Source organism: Carcharhinus amblyrhynchos, chromosome 2 (assembly GCF_965287045.1).
Source record: "Carcharhinus amblyrhynchos chromosome 2, sCarAmb.v2.hapA, whole genome shotgun sequence".
Classification (NCBI taxonomy): domain Eukaryota; kingdom Metazoa; phylum Chordata; class Chondrichthyes; order Carcharhiniformes; family Carcharhinidae; genus Carcharhinus; species Carcharhinus amblyrhynchos.
This window is the reverse complement of record NC_137325.1, coordinates 115,644,481-115,665,654: the sequence shown is the minus strand read 5'-3', so window position 1 is coordinate 115,665,654 and position 21,174 is coordinate 115,644,481. Positions and strand designations below refer to the sequence as shown.

Here is a 21,174-nt window from a genome sequence, read left to right as displayed (position 1 = left end):
TTTTCCTCAATGTTTGGACTAAGGTTGTAATAAAATCTGGAGCTGAATAGCCTTGGAAGAATCCAAACTGAGCATTGGTGAGCAGTTTATTGCTGAGTAAGTGCTGTTTGATAGCACAGCTGACAAAATCTTTTATCGTTTTGTTGATGCTTGAGAGTAGACTGATTGGGTTCTAATTTGCTAGATTGGATATGTTCTGCTTTTTGTGAACAAGACATACCTGGGCAATTTTTAACACTCTTGGGTCGATTCCTTTGTTGTAGCTCCCTTGTCTGCCCCTTTCCTCGAGCTTCCTTTCTCTCTCACAAGCTTCACACTTCTTTCTTCCCCCATCCCATTATCTGTTTCTCTTTCTACTCCCTCTTCTATCTACTCTTCCCTTTCTTCTCCCCTTACACTATACTTCATCACTCTCCTTCCTTCCTCTCTCACTATCTCTTCACCCACTTGCTTCTCTTTTTCCCTCCTCTTAGCTTTCTCCTCTTCCCTTTCTCTTTTACCCTATATCCTCTCTCTCAGGGAATGGGTGGGTTACAATGCAAAATACAGTTAGGTGGAGAAATGTTGAGGTTTTCAAAGTTGTATATTTTGGAATGGATTGGGGAAGGTGCCTTGGTGAGGAGCATGGAGTTGTAATTAAAGTTAAGGATAATATTTTGATAATGAAAATTGCAAAAAATATATCTATTTATTACAGAATCTTTTCAACTTGATCCTATCAAAGAAAATTATGTACGTCAAGTGAGGAATTGCATTTTTTCAGCTGTTCAGCCAGAACCATTCAAGTCTACAGTTAAGCTGGTGGCAGTATCAAAGGTTAGCATATGTTTCTTTTTTATATTCATTGTTGGGTTGTGGGCATCACTGGCTGGGCCAGCATTAATTGCCCACCCCTGACAGCATTTAAGAATCAACCACTTTGCTGTGGATCTGAAGTCACATGTAGTCCAGACCAGGTAAGGACAGCAGATTTCTTTTCTGAGAGGACATTAGTGAACCAGATGAGTTTTTACGACAACTGAAAATTGTTTCATGGTCAATAGTAGATTTTTAATTCCAGTTTTCATTATATTCAGATTTCATCACCTGCCATAGTGGGATTCAAACCTGGATTCTCGGAGGATTGTCCTGGTTCTCTAGATTACTAGTTCAGCGACTATACCACTGCCTCTCTGTTTTTCAATCACTTATGGTCTCTGTATTGATATAATATTACAAATTAACTAGCTTATTTAACAGTTAAGTTAGTGAACTTAATAGTTAATTGGTGCTGTGTGTATAGTAAATAAACTGGTGTGCTTAATTTTAGAACATAGAACATAGAACACTACAGCACAAACAGGCCCTTCGGCCCACAAGTTGCGCCGACCACATCACCTACCAACCTACAGACCTATCTATAACCCTCAATCTCATTAAACCCCATATACTCATCCAGAAGTCTTTTAAAAGACCCCAGCGAGTTCGCCTCCACCACCACTGACGGCAGCCGATTCCATTCACTCACCACCCTCTGAGTGAAAAACTTACCCCTAACATCACTTCTGAACCTCCCTCCCCGCACCTTAAATCTGTGTCCTCTCGTAGCGACCATTTCAAACCGGGGAAATAGCCTCTGAGAGTCCACCCTATCTATTCCTCTCAACATTTTGTAAACTTCTATCAGGTCGCCTCTCAACCTTCGTCTCTCCAGGGAAAAGAGTCCCAGCTCCCTCAACCTAACTTCATAAGGCATGCCTCCCAGTCCAGGCAACATCCTTGTAAATCTCCTCTGCACCCTTTCAATAGCTTCTACATCTTTCCTATAGTGAGGCGACCAGAACTGCGCACAATACTCCAAATGAGGCCTGACAAGGGTCTTATAAAGTTCCAGCATTACCTCCCGACTCCTAAACTCAATCCCTCGATTAATGAAGGCCAGTACACCATACGCCTTCTTGACCACCTCCTCCACCTGCGAGGCCGATTTAAGAGTCCTGTGGACCCGGACCCCAAGATCCTTCTGCTCCTCAACACTACTCAGACTTCTGCCCTTAATAGTGTACTCGTTCATCCCGTTGGTTCTGCCAAAATGGACGACAACACATTTATCCGCGTTGAAGTCCATCTGCCACTTCTCCGCCCAGTCCTGCATCCTATCTATGTCCTGCTGCAACTTTTGCCATCCTTCCAGATCATCCACAACACCACCGACCTTCGTGTCATCAGCGAACTTACTTACCCATCCCTCCACTTCCTCATCCAGGTCATTAGACATATTAGACATATTGACAAAACGCATTGTGTACTCTTCATCTTATTTACCCCTTGTGTTTTCATATCAACGCAAAGTGAAGCTATTGCAAATGGAATTATTTAACTTATTTATGGAATGATTTTGCTTTTCTAGTTTCCAATCTTCCCAATTTCCAGTTTATTGGTTTGACAATGAGAATATAATGACATAGGAAGAGGAGTAGGCCATTCAGCCCCTCAAGCCCATTCCACCAGTCACAGACATCATGACCAATCTGTGACATAACTCTAAATATCTACCTTTGTACCATATTCCTCAATACCTTTGGCTAACAAAAAATTATAACTAAAATTATAATCTCAAATTAATTATTTATCTATTATCAATTGCTGTTTGTGGGAAAGAGTTGTAAATTTCTACCACTGTGTAAAGAAGTGTGTCGCAATTTCACTCCTGAAAGGTATGGTTTAATTTCTGCTGACATTTGATCCACTTAACTCAACTCATGCCCAAATACCAGATCCAGGAATGTCTCATTTGGGCCAGAAACATACTGATTTGGAAAATTCATCTGGACACATTACAGAAATACTTCCTCCTCTGCTCTTTACACTATTGCTATCCCAGTCAACATTAGATAATGAAAATCCCTGTTATAAGTACTCTATGCTTCTTGCAGCTCTTGGGAATTCTCTTGAAAATTTGATTCTCTGTATCTTTCCTACTAGAATATTGAGTACACCCATATTGCTTTTATTTTCAGCCAATTGAATTCAGTCCTTTGATAAGGACTCTCTCACAACACTGAAATATTCTTCTTAATCAATACTGTCACTTCTTCTTCCCTATATTTCCGAAGCATTTTTGTGTCAAGGAATATTTAGTGTCCAGTCCTGTTGTCTGCAGAGAGGGGCAAGCATTCCTAGATTGCGTTCAAGAGATCTTTCTAGAGCAATGTGTAGAATTTTATGAGATTTTTTCTAAGTGTCTAGCCAGTCTGAAAATGGGAGAAAATCTCACTTTTGGGATGAGTTTTCATCACTCAGCCTATCCAGATCTCTCTGCAGACTTTCCACACCCTCCACGCAATTTGCTTTACCCCTCATCTTCGTGTCATCAGCAAATTTCGTCACCTTACACTCAGCCCCCTCCTCCAGATCGTCTATATAAATGGTAAATAGCTGAGGCCCCAGCACCGATCCCTGCGGCACTCCACTAGTCACCGACCGCCAATCAGAATAGCACCCATTGATACCAACTCTTTGCTTCCTATTAGACAACCAATCCTCTATCCACGCTAACACCTTACCCCCAACTCCGTGCACCCTAACCTTCTGTAGCAACCTTTTATGAGGCACCTTATCAAACGCCTTTTGAAAATCTAAAAACACCACATCCACCGGTTCCCCTCTGTTTACCGCACTAGTCACATCCTCATAGGAATCCGATAAATTCATCAAACACGACTTCCCCTTGACGAATCCGTGCTGCGTCTGCTCTATCAAACCATTCCTTTCCAGGTGCCTCGCTATTTCTTCTTTGATGACGGATTCTAGCATTTTTTCAACTACAGACGTTGAACTAACCAGCCTATAATTCCCTGCCTTTTGCCTGCTACCTTTTTTAAACAGCGGCGTAATATTACCTGTTTTCCAATCTTCCGGCACTTCCCTGGAATCCAGCAAATTTTGGTAAATAATCACTAAGGCATCCACTATCACCTCTGCCATGTCCTTCAGAACCCTGGGATGCATTCCATCCGGTCCTGGGGACTTGTCTACCTTCAGTCCCATTAGTCTATCAAGCACTACCTCTCTAGTGATAGTAATCGCATTTAGGCCCTCAACTCCTACCATCCTTCTATCTTTAATATCCGGCAAACTATTCGTGTCCTCCTCCGTGAAGACCGAGGCAGAAAACTTATCTAAGGCCTCAGCCATTTCCTCAACTCCCACCGCTAAATCCCCCCTCTCATCCTCTAAGGGTCTAACATTCACTCTAGCCAGCCTCCTCTTCTTTATATATTTGTAAAAACTCTTATTGTCCTTTTTTATATTTAGCGCTAGTTTAGCTTCATAGTCTATCTTTCCTTTCTTTATCAACTTCTTAGTCATTCTTTGTTGATTTTTAAATCTTTCCCAATCTTCTAATCACCCACTACTTTTAGCCACTCTGAACACATCAGCTTTTAATTTAATACTCTCCTTTAACCTGGTTATCCCTTCTCCTACATTCCTTCTTTACCATTGGAATATATTTCTGCTGAGTACCGAAGATCTCCTTAAAAAACCTCCACTGTTCCTCAGCCGTCCTACCAACCAATCTGTGCCCCCAATCTACATTTGCCAATTCCTCTCTCATCCTGCCATACTCCCCTCTGTTCAAACAGAGGACACAGGCTCGGGACCCTACTTTCTCATCCTCCATCTGCATCAAAAACTCAACCATACAATGATTGCTCATCCCAAGAGGATCCCTCACAATAAGATCCCTAATTCTACCTGCCTCGTTACACAACACCAGATCTAAGATAGCTCGCCCCCTCGTAGGTTCCGTCACATGCTGTTCAAGGAAACTATCCTGACAGCATTTCAAGAACTCTTCCTCAAGCCCCCTGCGTCCGACTTGGGTCAACCAATCTATATGCAGATTAAAATTCCCCATAATTATCGCCGTTCCATTTCTGCACGCATCATTTATTTGCTTGTTTATAGCCCGCCCCACCTCTAAGTTATTATTTGGGGGCCTATACACCACACCCACCAGCGTCTTCCCTTACTGTTCCTTATCTCCACCCACAACGATTCCATGTTTTGCACTTTGGAGCCTATATCTTCCCTTACTACCACCCTGATATTATCCTTAATTAACAGAGCTACCCCACCCCCTTTTTCCTCCCGTCTATCCTTCCTAAACACTTGATACCCCTGGACATTCAGCTCCCAGTCCTTGTCACCCTGCAACCACGTTTCCCTAATGGCCACCAGATCATATCCATTTGTGCTGATCTGCACCATCAGCTCATTCACTTTGTTCCGAATGCTTCGTGCATTCAGGTAAAAGACTAAGAGGAGATTTGCTAGAGAAGATCAAAATCACGAGGGGGCTGGAGTAGATAGGGCAAAACTGTTCCCATTTCTTAAAAGGATCGCTATTGAGAAGGCACAGATTTAAAATGACTTGCAAAAGAAGCAAATGTGATGTGAGAAAATCTTTTACTTGAGTGGTTTGGGTCTGGAATGCACTTCCTGAAAGTATGGTAGAGGCAGGTTCAACTAAGGCATTGACAAGGGAATTAGATGATTATTTGAATAGAAACAATATGCAGGGTTATGGGGAAAAGGCAAGGGAATGCAATAAGCCATTATGCTCATTTGGAGGGCCTGTGTAGACATGATGTTTAAGATCCTTATCACTGACAACTAATTATCTCCAAACGTGAAATAGCATTCTATCATGTTATGGTCACTTTTTCCTAAGGGCTCTGATGATGGCTTTCTTGCATAATTCTGCTATTCTGTGAAATCAGAGGTGACGGTACGAAGAGCAAGACAGCAATAATGAGGGCTTTCAATCGATATGTAGATTGGGTAAGCCTAATTTGTACTAATGTTGTAAAAGACGAATTCTAGAAGGTATGCAAGATGATTTTCTGAAGCAGTTACATTAAGGAACTAACTAGGGAATGGGCTGTTACAGATCTAGTATTGTGGAATGAGAAAAGGCTAATTAATGATCTTGTAAAAGATCCCTTAGGAAAGAGTGACCATAATATGATAGAACATTATTTCACGTTTGGAGATATTTAGTTCAGTCAGTGATTAGGATCTTAAGCAAAAGAAACTGTGAAGGTATGAGGAACAAATTGATTGTGATGGATTGGGAAATACAATAAAAGTATGACTTGGCAGGAAATGGCTGTTTGAAGAACTGATACATAGTTTACTTCAAAAATACATTTCTTTAATGCACAAAAACTCAGCAAGGAAAGTGGTCCAATCATACCAAACGAAAGAGGGGTATAAAGTATAAAGTTGCCACAAAAAGGATAAGCTTGAGAACTGGGAGCTTTTTAGAATTCTGCAAAGGAGGACCAAGAAAAAGATTAACAAAGGGAAAATACAACATGAGAGTAAATTAACAAGAAGCATCAAATGGACTGTAAAAGTTTTTTATAGATATGCAAAAAGGAAAAGATCAGCAAAAACAAATGTGGGTCTATTGCAAGTTGTTTCTGGAGAATTTATAATGGGGAATAAGGAAATAGCATCAAAACTAAATAAATACATAATAGAAGCCTGCATGGAGGAACACACCAAAAACTACCCAGAAATAATGGAGCACTAAGGGACTAGTGTAAAATTTTAAAAGGTTATATATTAGTGTCACAAGGAGGCTTACATTAACACTGCAATGAAGTTACTGTGAAAATTCCCTAGAAACTGCAAGATATCAGCATCAGTTAAAAATAATAGAGAAATTAATGGAACTTAAGATAAATCTCCTAGAGCTGATGATCTACATCCCAGAATGTTGAAAGAGGTGGCTGCAGAGATAATAGATGCATTGATGATCATCTTTCAAAACTCTTTAGACTGGAGTGGTTCATGCAGTTTGGAAGGTGGCAAATGGAACCCCACTATTTAAGAAAGGAGAGAGAGAGAAAATGACGAACTACAGACCTGTTAACCTATATCGGTAGAATCATAGAATTTTACAGCACAGAAGGAGGCAATTCGGCCCACTGTGTCTGCGTCAGCTCCTGAAAGAGTTACCTAGGTAGTCCCATTGTCCAGCCCTATCTCCATAGACCTCTAAATTAGTTCTAAATTCATCAGTTTCAAATATGCATCCAGCTCCTTTATGAAACCTCCTATGGAATCTGCCTCCACCACTTGCCCAGGCAGTGAATTCCAAATCTCTTCAATTCTCTAAGTAAAGAGGTTCCTCTTCATCTCACTCCTAGGTCTCTTGCTGACAATCTTGAAATTGTGACTCCTAGTCACTGACTTCCCAACTAGTGGAAACAGAATATCTTTCTTTACCCTATCAAAATTGTTCATAATTTTGAACACCTCAATAAAGTTACCACTTAATCCTATTCTCCAAGGAAACTAAAACCAATTTTTCTAATTTTTCCTTGTATCTAAACTTCCTTATTCCTGGTATCATTCCAGTAAATCTCCTTCGCAGTCTCTCTAGGGCTCTAACATCCTTCCTTAATTAACGGACCTCAATACTCTAAATGTGATCTGAGCAGTGATGTGTAGAGGTGGAGCATTACTTTGTTGCTTAGATACGCTATGCCTCTATTTATAAATCCAAGCCTTTTTATTTGCTTCAACTTGCCTGGCCACCTTCAGAGCATTATGCACTTGAACCTAAGGTTCATCTGCTCCTGTACTACCAAAGTTCTACTATTGAACCTGTACTGTCTCCCCAGTTTCTTCTACCAAAATGCATTACCTCACATTCCTCTGTATTGAAATTAATCAAGAATCATAGAACACCTATCTGCCAGGTGTCTGCCAATTGGGCGAACTTGTCCCTCTGAAGTTGCACTGTGCCATCCTTGCATTTCACTATTTTCGCTAGCTTAGTATCATTTGTAAATTTAGAGATTTTGCTCTCAACACCCACCTCTAAATTGTTTATATAAATCAGAAAAAGCTAGTGTCCCAACACTGATCCCTGCGGAACATCAGTTTTAACTCGTTTCCAGTCTGAGAAATGCCCATCCATACCTACTGTTGTTTCCTATCTCTTAGCCAACTTCTAATCCATGCTGCCAAGGGGTGATATTTTCTAGCTATACTTGCCCTAAGGTTGGAAAATCGTGCGTGAGGTCAGTGAACCGTTGCGTGGTCCTTGTCCCACCCTCTACAATTTCCATGATGGGACGGAACAGGAAAACTCTGCCCAAGGATTCATCAATCCCAAACATTTTTAATTTACTCATCAATCTGCTATGTGGCACCGTATCAAATACTTCCTGAAAGCCCAAATATATAACATGTGTGGCACTACCCTTATCCACTGCCTGTATCATCTTGTCAAAGAACTCAATTAAAATTTGTCAGACGTGGCCTGCTCTTGACAAAGCCATGTTGACTGCCTAGTATTAACTTATTTTTCTCCAAGTGTATATTTATCTTATCCGTGTTATGACCTTCATTAGTTTTCCCACTTTTGATGCCAAGCTAACCAATCTGTAGTTTTCTGGGTTATCCTTTGCCCCTTTTTTAAACAATGTCATCACATTTGCAATTCACCAGGCCCCTGGGACTAATCCTGTGTTCAGAGAAGCCTTGGAAATTTCTGTCAATGGTTCTGCAATTTGCTTCCTTACATCTCAACAATCTAGGATGCATCCATCTGGGCCTGGCAACCCCTCTAGCTGGAGTGCCACCAGCCTATTTAGAACCTGTTCTTTATCTGTCACTATACTGCTTGATTGCTGAACATCCACATTTTCAACTGGGCCATTGTCACCATCTTCTAATTTGTAAAGACAGAAGCAAAGTACTCATTTGGTACCTCTGCCATTCCTTCCACTTCAATGAGCAGTTTACTTTGTTTATCCGTTATGGGCCCCATTCTATCCTTCACTAACCTTTTACTATTAACATGTTTGAAGAACACTTTAGTATTGAATTTAGTGCAGCCTGCTATCCTTTCATCATGCTTGCTGTTAGCCCTCCTTATCTCAGCCTTAAGCCTCTCCTGTAGTAGAGAACATGCTAGAATCTATAATAAAGGATGTGATTTTAGGAGCGTTATATGTTGGCCTTTATTACAAGAGTAAATTATTGGAGTAAAGATATCTTACTGTAATTATATAGAACCTTGGTGAGACATTACCTGGAATATTATGTCCAGGTTTGGTCTCCTTACCTAAGGAAAGATGTGACAATACTGCGTCTTTAAGAATTGTATTTGTGTCATATTTCTTGTGAAGGAGATGTTGAGATTCAAGTCTGTTCAAACAGTGCCAATATGTCTATAATCACAGCACATGGTAAGCATGCAGAAGAATAATTGCTCCGAGTTATTGGGGTGTTTGTTTTGACCTAAGTTAATGCAGTTTTGGTATTATTCAGGTTGTCCCCTGGGGTTTCAGAGTAGGGTTTAATTAGGTTGATTGACAGGAAGAAAGAATCATGTGAATGGTTGGAGCTAGGCTTACAGAGACACAAGCAGGCAGTCGCTACTTGAGTTTGAACAGAGCAGCAGCTCTTACTCTCTCCCTCTGTCTCTGGAAATTAAGTTTGGGACTGCTGGAAAATATGTCTTTTTTTTACGTTATTTGTTCCTTCGGTATAAAATAGTCTTTGTTGCTTTACGTATATGAAACCTCAACTGTGATTGTCTCAATTAGTTTGGCCCATGGGAACGCCACAGCTGAACCTAATCCTTCATTGTCTTAATATCACACACATGTACTTCCAGCATAAGTTATTGGATAGGAATCAGGAATGGGAACCCTGATAGTCTACTGTTCCTCACCCAGGCCTGCTTAGGGTCAATTACAGGACTCCTATAACCACCCAGTTTATAATCAGCTAACTGCATACACTAGAGATTTAAATAGAGAAGTTTCTGTTCATTGTGGCTCAGTAAGCAAGTTCACTTTACTGTTAGAGAGATGCCTAATATGTAGTTTATAAAATTTCAGGTTTCCTAATCAACAACTTGTAACCAAAATAATTGTAAAACCTTGTTTTGTTATGAGATGGGGCATTTCATCAGACTCTTAAACAAAACAAAAAATTCATCTGTTGTCAATGCTTGCATTATCATTGTTCAGAAAGTTACTGTCATGTGAAAAATATTGGGCAGAATTTTCCTCAAAAAATCCTAAGTGTCACAAAAGACTGAAAACTGGAGTGAGTTGCCCCACACAATTTTCCCATACACTGTCATTTTTTTGGCAGAAAAGGGGGCAGAGCCTAAGATCATCAGGGAGGTCAGATGCAGATTGCTAGGCATACGCCCAGATCTCCCATATATTGTGCACACAGCTATGGGAGATATATCAACCCCAAACCACGCCCCCCCACCCATGGACATTGCTGGTGGCTCTGACCCCCAGTTGGCAGCCATGCCACCAGCACCCACCCCTTGATGCAGAGTTCCCTCCTACCAACCTCCCCGCCCCATGCTCCACTCCTATGAGGTTCTCAGGCCCCACCCCTTGGCATTGCCCATTAGGCAATGCGAAGCTGGCACTACCCAAGGGGCACGGCCTGCTCCTGCCCCCGACCACCCAGCTCCACTGCCACTGGCGAAGCCATCACATCAGGTCCCTGTTGGTGGAGGCCATCTGTGATCCTTGCTGGTGAGGACCCCCACTAGCGAGGTCAGAGAGCTAAGTGAGCCTGGACTATTGCACCCCGGGCTCATTAATCAGATCTAAATTAGATCGTAGCTATTTAAATTAGTCTTGCAGCGTTCCCGGGCATGATTATGTCTGTTATGTTCTGTTTTTGTCTTCCTTTAAAGTACAAATTGGCCTGTGAAATAATTATTGAGAATACTACACTGAAGAATGATGCACAGAATAATGAATGCTTGCTGTATAATGCAGGTTCTGTTTGTACCCATTGTAAATGGTGTGAGGAAAAGGGTTTGTTCTGAATAAGAAATTATTTTTAATTTCGCTGCTATGAACATTTTTGTGACATAGGGGATTTGATCTCAAATTAATTTAACTGTATTGTTCAAATATACAAATTTAAGGTTGATTTACAACTGCTGACTAAAAGAAGGAACAATTGATTCTAATCATACATGTCTTGGACCCAAAAGCAATTAATAGTGCTACAAATCCAATTCTTTTAGTTCTGTTCATACACTTTTGCAAAAGCATCTTCTGAAGATTGTGTGTGCATATTGCTGGTACAACCTTTCACTCCATTTTAAAATTCAAAATGAGCCTAACTACAAAATGTGATAAACACTAATAAATACTTCTATTGGTTGTTTCACTTCCGTTTTAGTTTAACTGATTTAAAGTGCTTCACTAAATTATGTTCATCTTTTGATATAAGTAGATACTTAAGTTATTGGTCTGAAAAAACTTCATGATTATGTGATGTATAGTAACTAATTGTTCTTTAACATACAGTTGTTTTATATTTACTTTAGGAAGTTGTGGAAGACCTATTGGACTTGGATATGTCTGTAACAGAGACCAAAGAGTTTATTCAATTTGTTAGTGGAGCACGGATTTTGTCTGGATCTGTCCCACTAACTCATAGATATGGCGGTCATCAGGTAAAGTGGGATTGTATTAAGTATCCTTTACAAAGAATTTAAAACTTACCCTATTATTATACCTACATTTCTATCTTTTCGAGAGAGGAAAAGTTATTTGATGTCAAACAAGGTGAACAGTTGATGTTGCTTGGAAGTTAATTATTTGTTATCAGCATATTTGGCATTCTTATGGTGCAATATAAAGTAAATAGGTAGAAAAAGCTGTGAAAACTTTGTAGATCCCACTAATAACATGCATCAGTCAGAAAATAAGATTCATCAGTGTAAGTTCTGTCTGGGCTAAGTTTCGGAGTTAGTTTAATTCTCAAGTCACTTCTAGGTATTTGTCCTATTATTTTATGCCTTCGATACACAGTCCACATTTCACAGGCATGCAGGAGGGTAGTGAGTACCATGGTGCTATAGACCTTCAGTTTTGTTGCTGGCTGATTCCTCGACGTTCCCATACAGTGGAGCGCAGTCTACCAAAGCAGAACTTGCCTTTGCTATTCTGCAGTTAACTTCTGCATCAATAGTCACTGCTTGGGAGAGGTTGCTGCCAAGATAAGTGAACTGGTCCACTGCCAGTAGTTTCTGCCCTTCGATTATGATTGTGGGTTCTGTGTATGGTGCATGAGGAGCAGGCTGGTGCATGACTTCGATCTTTTTAATGTTGATGGTGAGTCCAAAGTTGTCACAAGCTGTGGAAAATTTGTCCATACTGACTTGTATCTCTGGCTCTGAGCCAGCATACAGAGCGCAGTCATCGGCAAAAAGGAAATCTCTCAGAACAGCCTCTTTCACTTTGATAATAGCTTGAAGCCTCCTCAGGTTGAAGAGCTTCCCATTCACTCTGTACTTGAGGCTGATTCCAGCAGCACTGTCCTGGAAGGCATCATTCAACATGGCAATAAACATCATGCTGAACAGTGTGGGTGCGAGCACACAGCCCTGTTTTGATCCCATTGGTGATTGGGAATGCCTCAGAGGATTCTCTGCCATCCAGTACTCTGGCCATCATGCCGTCATGGAATTGGCATACCATCTGAATGAATTTGTGGGGGCAGCCGAACTTTGACACGATCCTCCACAGGCCTTGTCGGCTTACAGTATCGAAGGCTTTTGCGAGGTCAACAAGGGTTGTGTAGAGCTCGTGATTCTGCTCCTGACACTTCTCCTGAAGTTGGCGCGCAGCAAAAATCATGTAAGTAGTTCCATGACCTATGGGGAAGCCATACTGTGACTCTGGAAGCAGGCCCAGCTCCAGATGAGTGACCAGACGATTTAGCAGGACTCTTGCAAGGGTTTTTCCTGTGATGGAGAGCAGCGAGATTCTTCGGTGGTTGACTCATACTTGCCGATCGCCCTCCTTCTTGTAGAGGTGTACGATGGAAGCATCTTTAAGTTCCTGAGGAATGGATCCTTGCTTCCAAAAGGACTGGAACAACTTGGTGAGCTTCTTGATAAGTGCAGGACCAGTGGCTTTACAGATTTCTGCAGGTATGGCATCTGCCCCTGGGGCTTTGCCACTGGATAGCTGGCTGACAGCTTTCGTGAGTTTGGCTACTACTGGTGGATCATCCATGATGCTGTTGATATCAACCTGGGGAATCCTGTCTATTGCCTCATCGTTAATAGATGACAGTCGGCTGAGGACGGCTTCAAAGTGTTCAGCCCATCTCTGCAGGATCTGAGCCTTCTCCGTAATGAGAGTTGTACCATCTGTACTCAGGAGAGGGGAACTCCCGAGAGATTGAGGTCCATAGAGAGTGTTGAGGGCTTCATAGAACCGTTTCAAGTCGTTTCTGTCAGCATGTCCCTGTATTTATCTGCCTTGGCGCTCAGCTAGGCATCCTGCATTTTGTGTGGTTTATTCTGGACTGTCCTGCGAGCACTGGTAAAAGCATTTTTGTTGGCAGCTGAAGATGGGTTGTTCTGACAGGCCCGATGAAGACAGTGCTTTTCAACAAGTAGAGCCTGTATCTCCTTATCATTCTCATCAAACCAATCACGCTGCCTGCAGGTGGAGGGCCCGAACATCTTCAGCGCTGATGTATGGATAACATCCCTGAAGCGTTTCCAGTCGTCCTCAGTGCTGCCTGTGAGGTGTAGGTCAGCAAGCTTGATTTCTAAGTCTTCAGCCAGTGCTGAAGCTATGCTGGGGTTCTTTAGCTTGGCTGCATTGATTCTTTTCATAACCTTGCTTCCTTGTGGTCACCTCTTGGCTCTGATGCGGAGCCCCATTTTGGAGACAATGAGCCTGTGATCTGTCCAGCAGTCAGCACCACACGCGGCCTTGGTTACTCTGACATCCTGCCTGTCTTTTCTCCTGACAGTGACATAGTTGATAAGATGCCAATGCTTGGAGCGGGGGTGCATCCAGGAGGTCTTGTTACGGGTAGGCAGACGGAAGGTTATGTTGGTGATGAGAAAGTCGTGTGCTGCACAGGTCTTCAGTAAGAGTAGGCCATTACTGTTACACTTGCCCACTCCATGCGTCCCAATGACTCCCTGCCAGATTGCAGAGTCACACCCTACTCTTGCACTGAAATCGCCAAGCAAGATCAGCTTGTCGGTACTGCTCACTGCTGATAGTAGGGTGTCTGGTTCTTCATAGAACTTGTCTTTCATCTCGACCGGGTTGTTCATTGTGGGGGCATAGGTGCTGATCAGGATGGCTTGACTTCTGTAGCGGAAGCTGTAATGTCATAAGCCAGTCATTCACACCCTTGGGTAAACTATCAGGTTTCCGAACAAGGTGACTCCTGACGGCGAATCCAACTCCAGCATCACAACACTCATCGCTGCCGCGACCGCTCCAGAAAAAGGTGTATCCACCTCCCGTTTCAGTCAACTGACCTACATTGGCAAGACGAGTTTCGCTCAGGGCTGCAATGTCAGTGTTGTATCTTGCAAGCTCTCTGGCAACTAAGGCTGTTCTTCTCTCTGGTCTGTCTGCTGTGGAGTTGTCCAAAAGTGTGCGCACGTTCCAAGTGCCAATGGTGAGTGGTGTCATCTTGTGTTTTATTTTGTCTGTTCAACCGCAAGATGGGATCCCCGCCAGCCGTGGTAAACTGGCCAGGGTGTAGTGAAGCAGGCAATGTTTAGGGCACCTTTTCTAGCCCCTTCCTCATTCTACGGAGGTGAGCAGTGCATTCCTGAAGAGGACTGCTCAGTCGCCCAGGTAGACACCGAGTTCCACTGCTGCTTCGGTCAGCGGAAAACGACCATTAGACCTGAGCCGCCTGCGTGCAGGCCCGTGATTACAGCTCCCTGTGTATCCACACCTGCTGCTTCGCCGCTCGCCCATCGCCACAAGACTTCAAGGGTTGAACAGGACACATGATGATGATGGTGTCGAAACTAGCGCTTGATTTGGATTTTTGATTTTGATTCACTCACACACACACACACACACACACACACACACACACACACACACACACACACACACACACACACACACACACACACACACACACCTTATGTGCCAACTCATGTTCCCTACAAACTCAAAATTAACCTTAGACTGTAAAGGCATCACTGTGGAATTAGAACATATAAATCAGAATGTCCTGGCTCGATCACTGATACAATATCGGTAAAACAGAGAACAGTACAGCACAGGAATAGGCCCTCCTGCCTATCAAACTTTTGCCAACACATATAACGCCTTTCTAAACTAAAGACCTTTTGTCCCTACGCAATCCGTTTCTCTCTATTCCCTACCTATTCATGTATATGTCAGTATCTCTTAAATGTTGCTATTGTATCTGCTAAAACTAGCAGTTAATCATGACTCCCAGTTCTGATTGGACCTTTCTCTGAGAATGAGCTAATGTACAATCAGGTGAGCCACTAATGGTTCAGTTGTTGTGCCTAATTTTGTCCAGCCCCTATTGAAATCATCATTCAGGTTCACAGGTGAAGATTGGCTACATCATGCTTGTTCAACCTGAGGGCCAGATTTTGGCCTGTGAAGCCATTCTATGTGGCCCTTGGAGGCACTGTTAAAATGCCAATCAGATGGGTAGCAGAAATTCCGATGGTTAAAAAGGACAGTAGGAAGAGAGGTAATAAGCCGTGGATAACGAAGGAGGTGAAGGAAAGTGTTAAATTAAAAGCGGAGGAATTTAGAGTAGCTAAGAGCAGTGGGCGAGAAGAGGATTGGGAAAGGTTTAAATGTCAACAAAGATTGACAAAGAAGTTGATAAAGGAGGGTAGGAGAAGCTATGAGGCTGGGCTAGCACTTAATATAAAAAAGGATAGCAAGAGTTTTTATAAATATATAAAAAGGAAGAGGCTGGCTAGGGTGAACGTTGGTCCTTTAGAGGATGAGAAAGGGGAGCTAGTGGTAGGGGATGGGGATATGGCTAAGGTCTTGAATAACTTTTTTGTTTCTGTCTTCACGGAGGAGGACGTGAATAATTTGCCGGGTGTTAGAGATGGAAAGGTGGTAGGAATGGAGGGTCTTAATGACATTACTGTTACTAGAGAGGTGGTGCTCGACAGACTGGAGGGGCTGATTGTGGACAAGTCCCCAGGACCGGATGGAATGCATCCGAGGGTTCTGAAAGAAATGGCGGAGGTGATAGTGGATGCCTTGGTGGTTATTTTCCAGACGTCGCTGGATTCCGGGGAAGTGCCGGAAGATTGGAAAACGGCTAATGTTACGCCGTTGTTTAAGAAGGGTGCCAGGCAAAAGGCGGGGAATTATAGGCCGGTTAGTTTAACGTCTGTGGTAGGTAAAATGTTAGAATCCGTCATTAAGGAGGAAATTGCGAGGCATCTTGAAGGGAATTGCTTGATAGGGCGGACGCAACACGGTTTCATTAAAGGGAAGTCGTGTCTGACAAATTTACTGGAGTTCTATGAGGATGTGTCTAGGGCAGTGGATAGAGGAGAGCTGGTGGATGTGGTCTTTCTGGATTTTCAGAAGGCGTTTGACAAGGTACCTCACAAGAGGTTATTGCAGAAGGTCAGGGGACATGGAGTTGGGGGTAGGGTGTTAGCGTGTATAGAGGATTGGTTGTCAAATAGGAGGCAGAGAGTGGGGGGTCAATGGGTGCTATTCGGATTGGCGGTTGGTGACTAGTGGGGTGCCCCAGGGGTCGGTGCTGGGGCCTCAGCTATTTACCATTTATATAGATGATCTGGAGGAGGGAACCGAGTGCAGGGTGTCGAAATTTGCTGATGACACCAAGATTGGGGGAAAGGCAAATTGTGCAGAGGGTGTGGAGAGTCTGCAGAAGGATCTAGATAGGCTGGGCGAATGGGCCAGGAAATGGCAAATGGAATTTAATGTTGGCAAGTGTGAGGTGGTCCACTTTGGTAGGAAGGACTATTACTTACGTGGCGAAAAACTGCAGCAGGCGACGGTGCAGAGGGACCTCGGGGTCCTTGTGCATGAGTCGCAAAAACCCAGCTTGCAGGTGCAGCAGGTGGTCAGGAAGGCGAATGGGATGCTGGCCTTCATAGCGAGGGGGATTGAATATAAAAGTAGGGAGGTCTTGCTGCAGCTGTATAGGGCATTGGTGAGGCCGCAGCTGGAGTACTGTGTGCAGTTTTGGGCGCCGCACCTGCGCAAGGATATTTTGGCCCTGGAGGGAGTGCAGAGGAGGTTTACTAGGCTGATACTGGAGTTGAGGGGATTGAGCTATGAGGAGAGGCTGAATAAACTAGGCTTGTACTCGTTAGAGTTTAGAAGAATGAGGGGAGATCTCATTGAGACGTATAAGATGATGAATGGGATGGATAGGATAGAGGTGGAGAGACTCTTCCTGCTCAAAAAAGACAGTAGGACTAGGGGGCACAGCCTCAAGATAAAGGGGAGGCGGTTTAGAACGGAGTTGAGGAGGAACTTCTTCACTCAAAGGGTGGTGAATCTCTGGAATTCTCTGCCCGTTGAAGTGGTGGAGGCTGCCTCGCTAAATATTTTTAAGAAGCGGGTTGATGGGTTCTTGATAAGAGAGGGGATTAAGGGTTATGGGGAGAGGGCGGGAAAGTGGAACTGAGCCACAACAGATCAGCCATGATCTTATTGAATGGCGGGGCAGGCTCGAAGGACTAGATGGCCTACTCCTGCTCCTATTTCTTATGTTCTTATGTTCTTATGTAAGTGAAATTAAAGATTCTGCAAGGGCTGCTCCTTCAATCATAGGCCATTATTCTCTTCTGTTTGCTGCTGATAGATTCACATAGCAAATATTGGAGAGAAACAGTTACTAATTGGATGAGAGTGATCAACGGCAGTACTAAGTGCTGAGGAGAGAGAGAGGATTTCATGGGAGGGGATGAAGAGAAGGAAGGTGCTGTGGGCCTGGGGAGCAGAGCTGCTATGGGGCCGGGGGTGGGGGGAAGGGGAGGGGAGGTGCTGTGGGACCTGGAGTGCGGGGTTTGGGTGACAAAAGAATGAACAAGGAAAGTGACTGATCCGAAGTATAGAAAAAAGAGTTAATAATTGTTGTCCTTTTAAAATTGACTTCAAATACTTTTTGGAATGGTGAGTTCACAAAATGCGAGAAACTTAACTTTTTTCTATTTCTTTTCACACAGTTTGGAGTCTGGGTTGGCCAGCTGGGTGACGGAAGAGCCCATTTGCTTGGAGCTTATGTTAACAGGTAAAATAACAATTTTTAAAAACAGTTTGAGCTAAATGAAATGAATATAACTTGTTTAACATAAATATGGTAGAGGAAGTTAGGAAGTGAGCAAAGCAGACATTACTGAAGGCAGAATGCATAAATCCAGTCTTTATGGTCCTGAACTACACTGGCCAGAGAAGTCCAGGTTAGAACTCTGGTTGTTGCTTAGTTAGTTGATATCAGCTGAACAGCAGTAAAGCTTTAACAACCTCAGTTTTAGGAATGGAAAAAAATCAGTCAAGGCACATACTTCTAATTACTCATAAAAAGAATATACAAGAATATTCAATCATTCATTTGAGTTTCAACCAAAAGTCTACAGATTGCATCATAGCAAGAGCCATTGCTATACTCGGGGAATGCTGAAAAAAAATGTAAAGACATAATGTTGTGTTCTAAAAAGTGTGAAGCATTTACATGATAGAGAATTTAAAATTTAATGATGGTGTTTTACCAACTGCAATATCTGTTATAAGGTCACAGTGTGAATCTCTGTGCTTCATATATTTGATGTCTATAAAAAAGATATCCAACAATCTCTGGAGATCTATACTAAAGTAAATAATACCACTTCACTTAAAGAAATCAAGGGCAGCTTTTAAAAATGTTTGGAGATGAAATCATCAGAAATCTGTTAATTTCTCGTAAATTAACTCGTCCATCTTTCTACAGACATGGTGCGAGATGGGAGCTTCAGCTGAAAGGCTCTGGGAAGACGCCCTATTCCCGGTAATTTAATACATTGTCATTCAACAAATATTATTTTGCGTAAGTACTGCTTCTTTATAGGATTTCTGTTTGACAGAGATGGTGATGGCCGTGCAGTTCTCCGCTCATCTGTGAGAGAATTTCTTTGTAGCGAGGCCCTGAATTATCTGGGGATCCCTACCACCAGAGCAGCCAGGTAAATATTCTAATACTAAGTAACTGTTATAGTTTCTAACATCATCTAATTTTAATGAAAGGTCATTGACATTTGTTGTCTTCATTTATATAAACGATTTGGCTGAGAGTACAGGAGGCATGGTAAATAAGTTTGCAGATGACACCAAAATTGGTGGTGTACTGGACAATGAAAAAGGTTATCTAAAACCACAATGGGATCTTGATCAACTGAGCCAGTGGGCTAAGGAATGGCAGATTGCTTTTAATTGAAATAAATGGGAGGTGTTGTATTTTGGTAAGACAAACCATGGCAGGACTTACACAGTTAATGTTATGGCCCTGGAGAGTGTTGGCGAACAGAGAGAGACCTAGGTACATAGTTCTTTGTCACAGGTAGACAGGGTGGTGAAAAAGCCTTTGTTGGTCAGAGTACTGAGTACAGGAGTTGGGACGTTATTTTACAACTGTACAAGACATTAGTAAGGCCACATTTGGAGTACTGCATTCAATTCTGCTCACCGTGCTATGGGAAAGATTTTATTAAACCGGAAATGGTGCAAAAAAGATTTATAAGGTTGTCACCGGAACTGAAAAATTTGAATTATAAGGAGAGGCTGTATAGGCTGGGACTTTTTCCCTGAGACGTAGGAGGATGAGGGGTGACCTTACAGAGGTTTATAAAATCAAGAGCAACATAGATAAGGTGACCAGCCAAGGTCTTTCCCCATGATAGAGGAGTCAAAAGCTAGATGACATAGATTTAAGGTGAGAGAGGAAAGATTTAAAAGGGATCTGTGGGACAATCTTTTCAAACAGAGGCTCGTGTATATATGAAATGAGTTGCCAGAGGAGGTGGTAGAGACAGGTACAATGACAACATTTAAAATACGTTTGGATAGGTACATGGATGGGAAAGGTTTAGAGGGTTACGGACCAAACACAAGCAAATGGAACTAGTTCAGTTTAGGAAACTGATAGGCATGGACGAGTTGGGCCAAAGGCCCTATTTCCATGCTGAATGTCTCTATGAATCTATGACCAGGACTTGAAACTGTAACTCTTTTCTTCGTGGCTACTGCCTGACTTGCTGAGTGTTTTTAAGCATTTTCTGTTCTCATTAAAATTTCCAGCAGTATTTCGGCTTTGTTGTAGTGTTTTATTCACTCACTTTTCTTTCAGGATTGTCCATCTTTGACAAAGTTCTGCTCTTCTGCATGATTTTAATTTGCCTTTTACCTTGTTTTGTGTTATTCATTCATTGGAACTGGATGTTACTGGTTAGGCCAACATTTATTGCCTAACCAGTAACATCCTTTGAGAAGATGGTGATGATCTGATTATTGAACTGTTGTAGTCCATGTGATGTAGGTGCACCCATAGTGCTGTTGGGGAGAGAGTTCCAAGATTTTAACCCAGCAAGTCACAATGGTGGGTGGCTTGGAGGGAAAATTCCAGGTGGTGATGTTCCCATGTGTTTGCTGCCCTTGCCCTTCTAGATGATTGTGGTCATGGGTTTGGAAGGTGCTGTGTCAGATGCCTTTGTGAGATCCTGCAGTCCATCTCTGTGTGAAAAGAACTGCCTCTCTGTACTCTTTTGTATCTCTCCCCTCTCACCTTAAACCAATATCCTCTAGGATAGTTTTAGACTTCCCAACTTTGAGAAAAGATATTGACTATCTCGCTGGTCTATGTCCCTCATTATTTTATAGACCTCTTAAGATCACCTCTCAGCCTTCTACGCTCCAGAGAAAAAGTCCCAGTCTATCCAGCCTGTCCTTACAACTCAAATCATCAAGTCCTGGAAACATCCTAGTAAATTTCTTCCGCACTCTTTCTAGTTAATAATATTGTTTCTACAATAGGGTGACCAGAACTGTACACAGTATTCAAGTGTGGCCTCACCAATGTCTTGTACAACTTCAACAAGATGTCCCAACTCCTGTATTCAGTGCTCTGACCAATGAAACCAAGCATGCTGAATGCCCCCTTCACCACCCTGTCCACCTGTGAATTCATTTTCAAGGAGCTATGTACCTGTATCCCTAAATCTCTTTGTTCTGTAACTTTCCCCAATGCCCTACTATTAACTGAGTAAGTCCTGCCCTGGTTCAATCCACCAAAATGCATCACTTCGCATTAATCTAAGTTAAA

At 42.5% G+C, this 21,174-nt stretch overlaps 1 protein-coding gene across 5 annotated transcripts in view; it reads left to right on the top strand.

Moving 5' to 3' along the window:
• The window catches only part of LOC145357916 (protein nucleotidyltransferase YdiU-like), a 79,372-nt gene that overhangs the window by 11,608 nt on the left and 46,590 nt on the right, over positions 1-21,174 (top strand). For 2 of the 5 annotated variants that reach the window (XM_080211505.1, XM_080211514.1), the window contains exons 2-7: positions 698-816; positions 5,717-5,826; positions 11,384-11,512; positions 18,050-18,114; positions 18,811-18,867; positions 18,944-19,042. In XM_080211505.1, coding sequence (XP_080067631.1) covers positions 5,797-5,826; positions 11,384-11,512; positions 18,050-18,114; positions 18,811-18,867; positions 18,944-19,042 — 380 coding nt within the window. In that variant the 5' untranslated portion in view covers positions 698-816; positions 5,717-5,796. Of the gene's footprint in view, positions 1-17; positions 78-697; positions 817-5,716; positions 5,827-11,383; positions 11,513-18,049; positions 18,115-18,810; positions 18,868-18,943; positions 19,043-21,174 lie in introns of those variants that run through there. The other 3 variants (XM_080211488.1, XM_080211497.1, XM_080211522.1) reach the window with 2 other exon arrangements.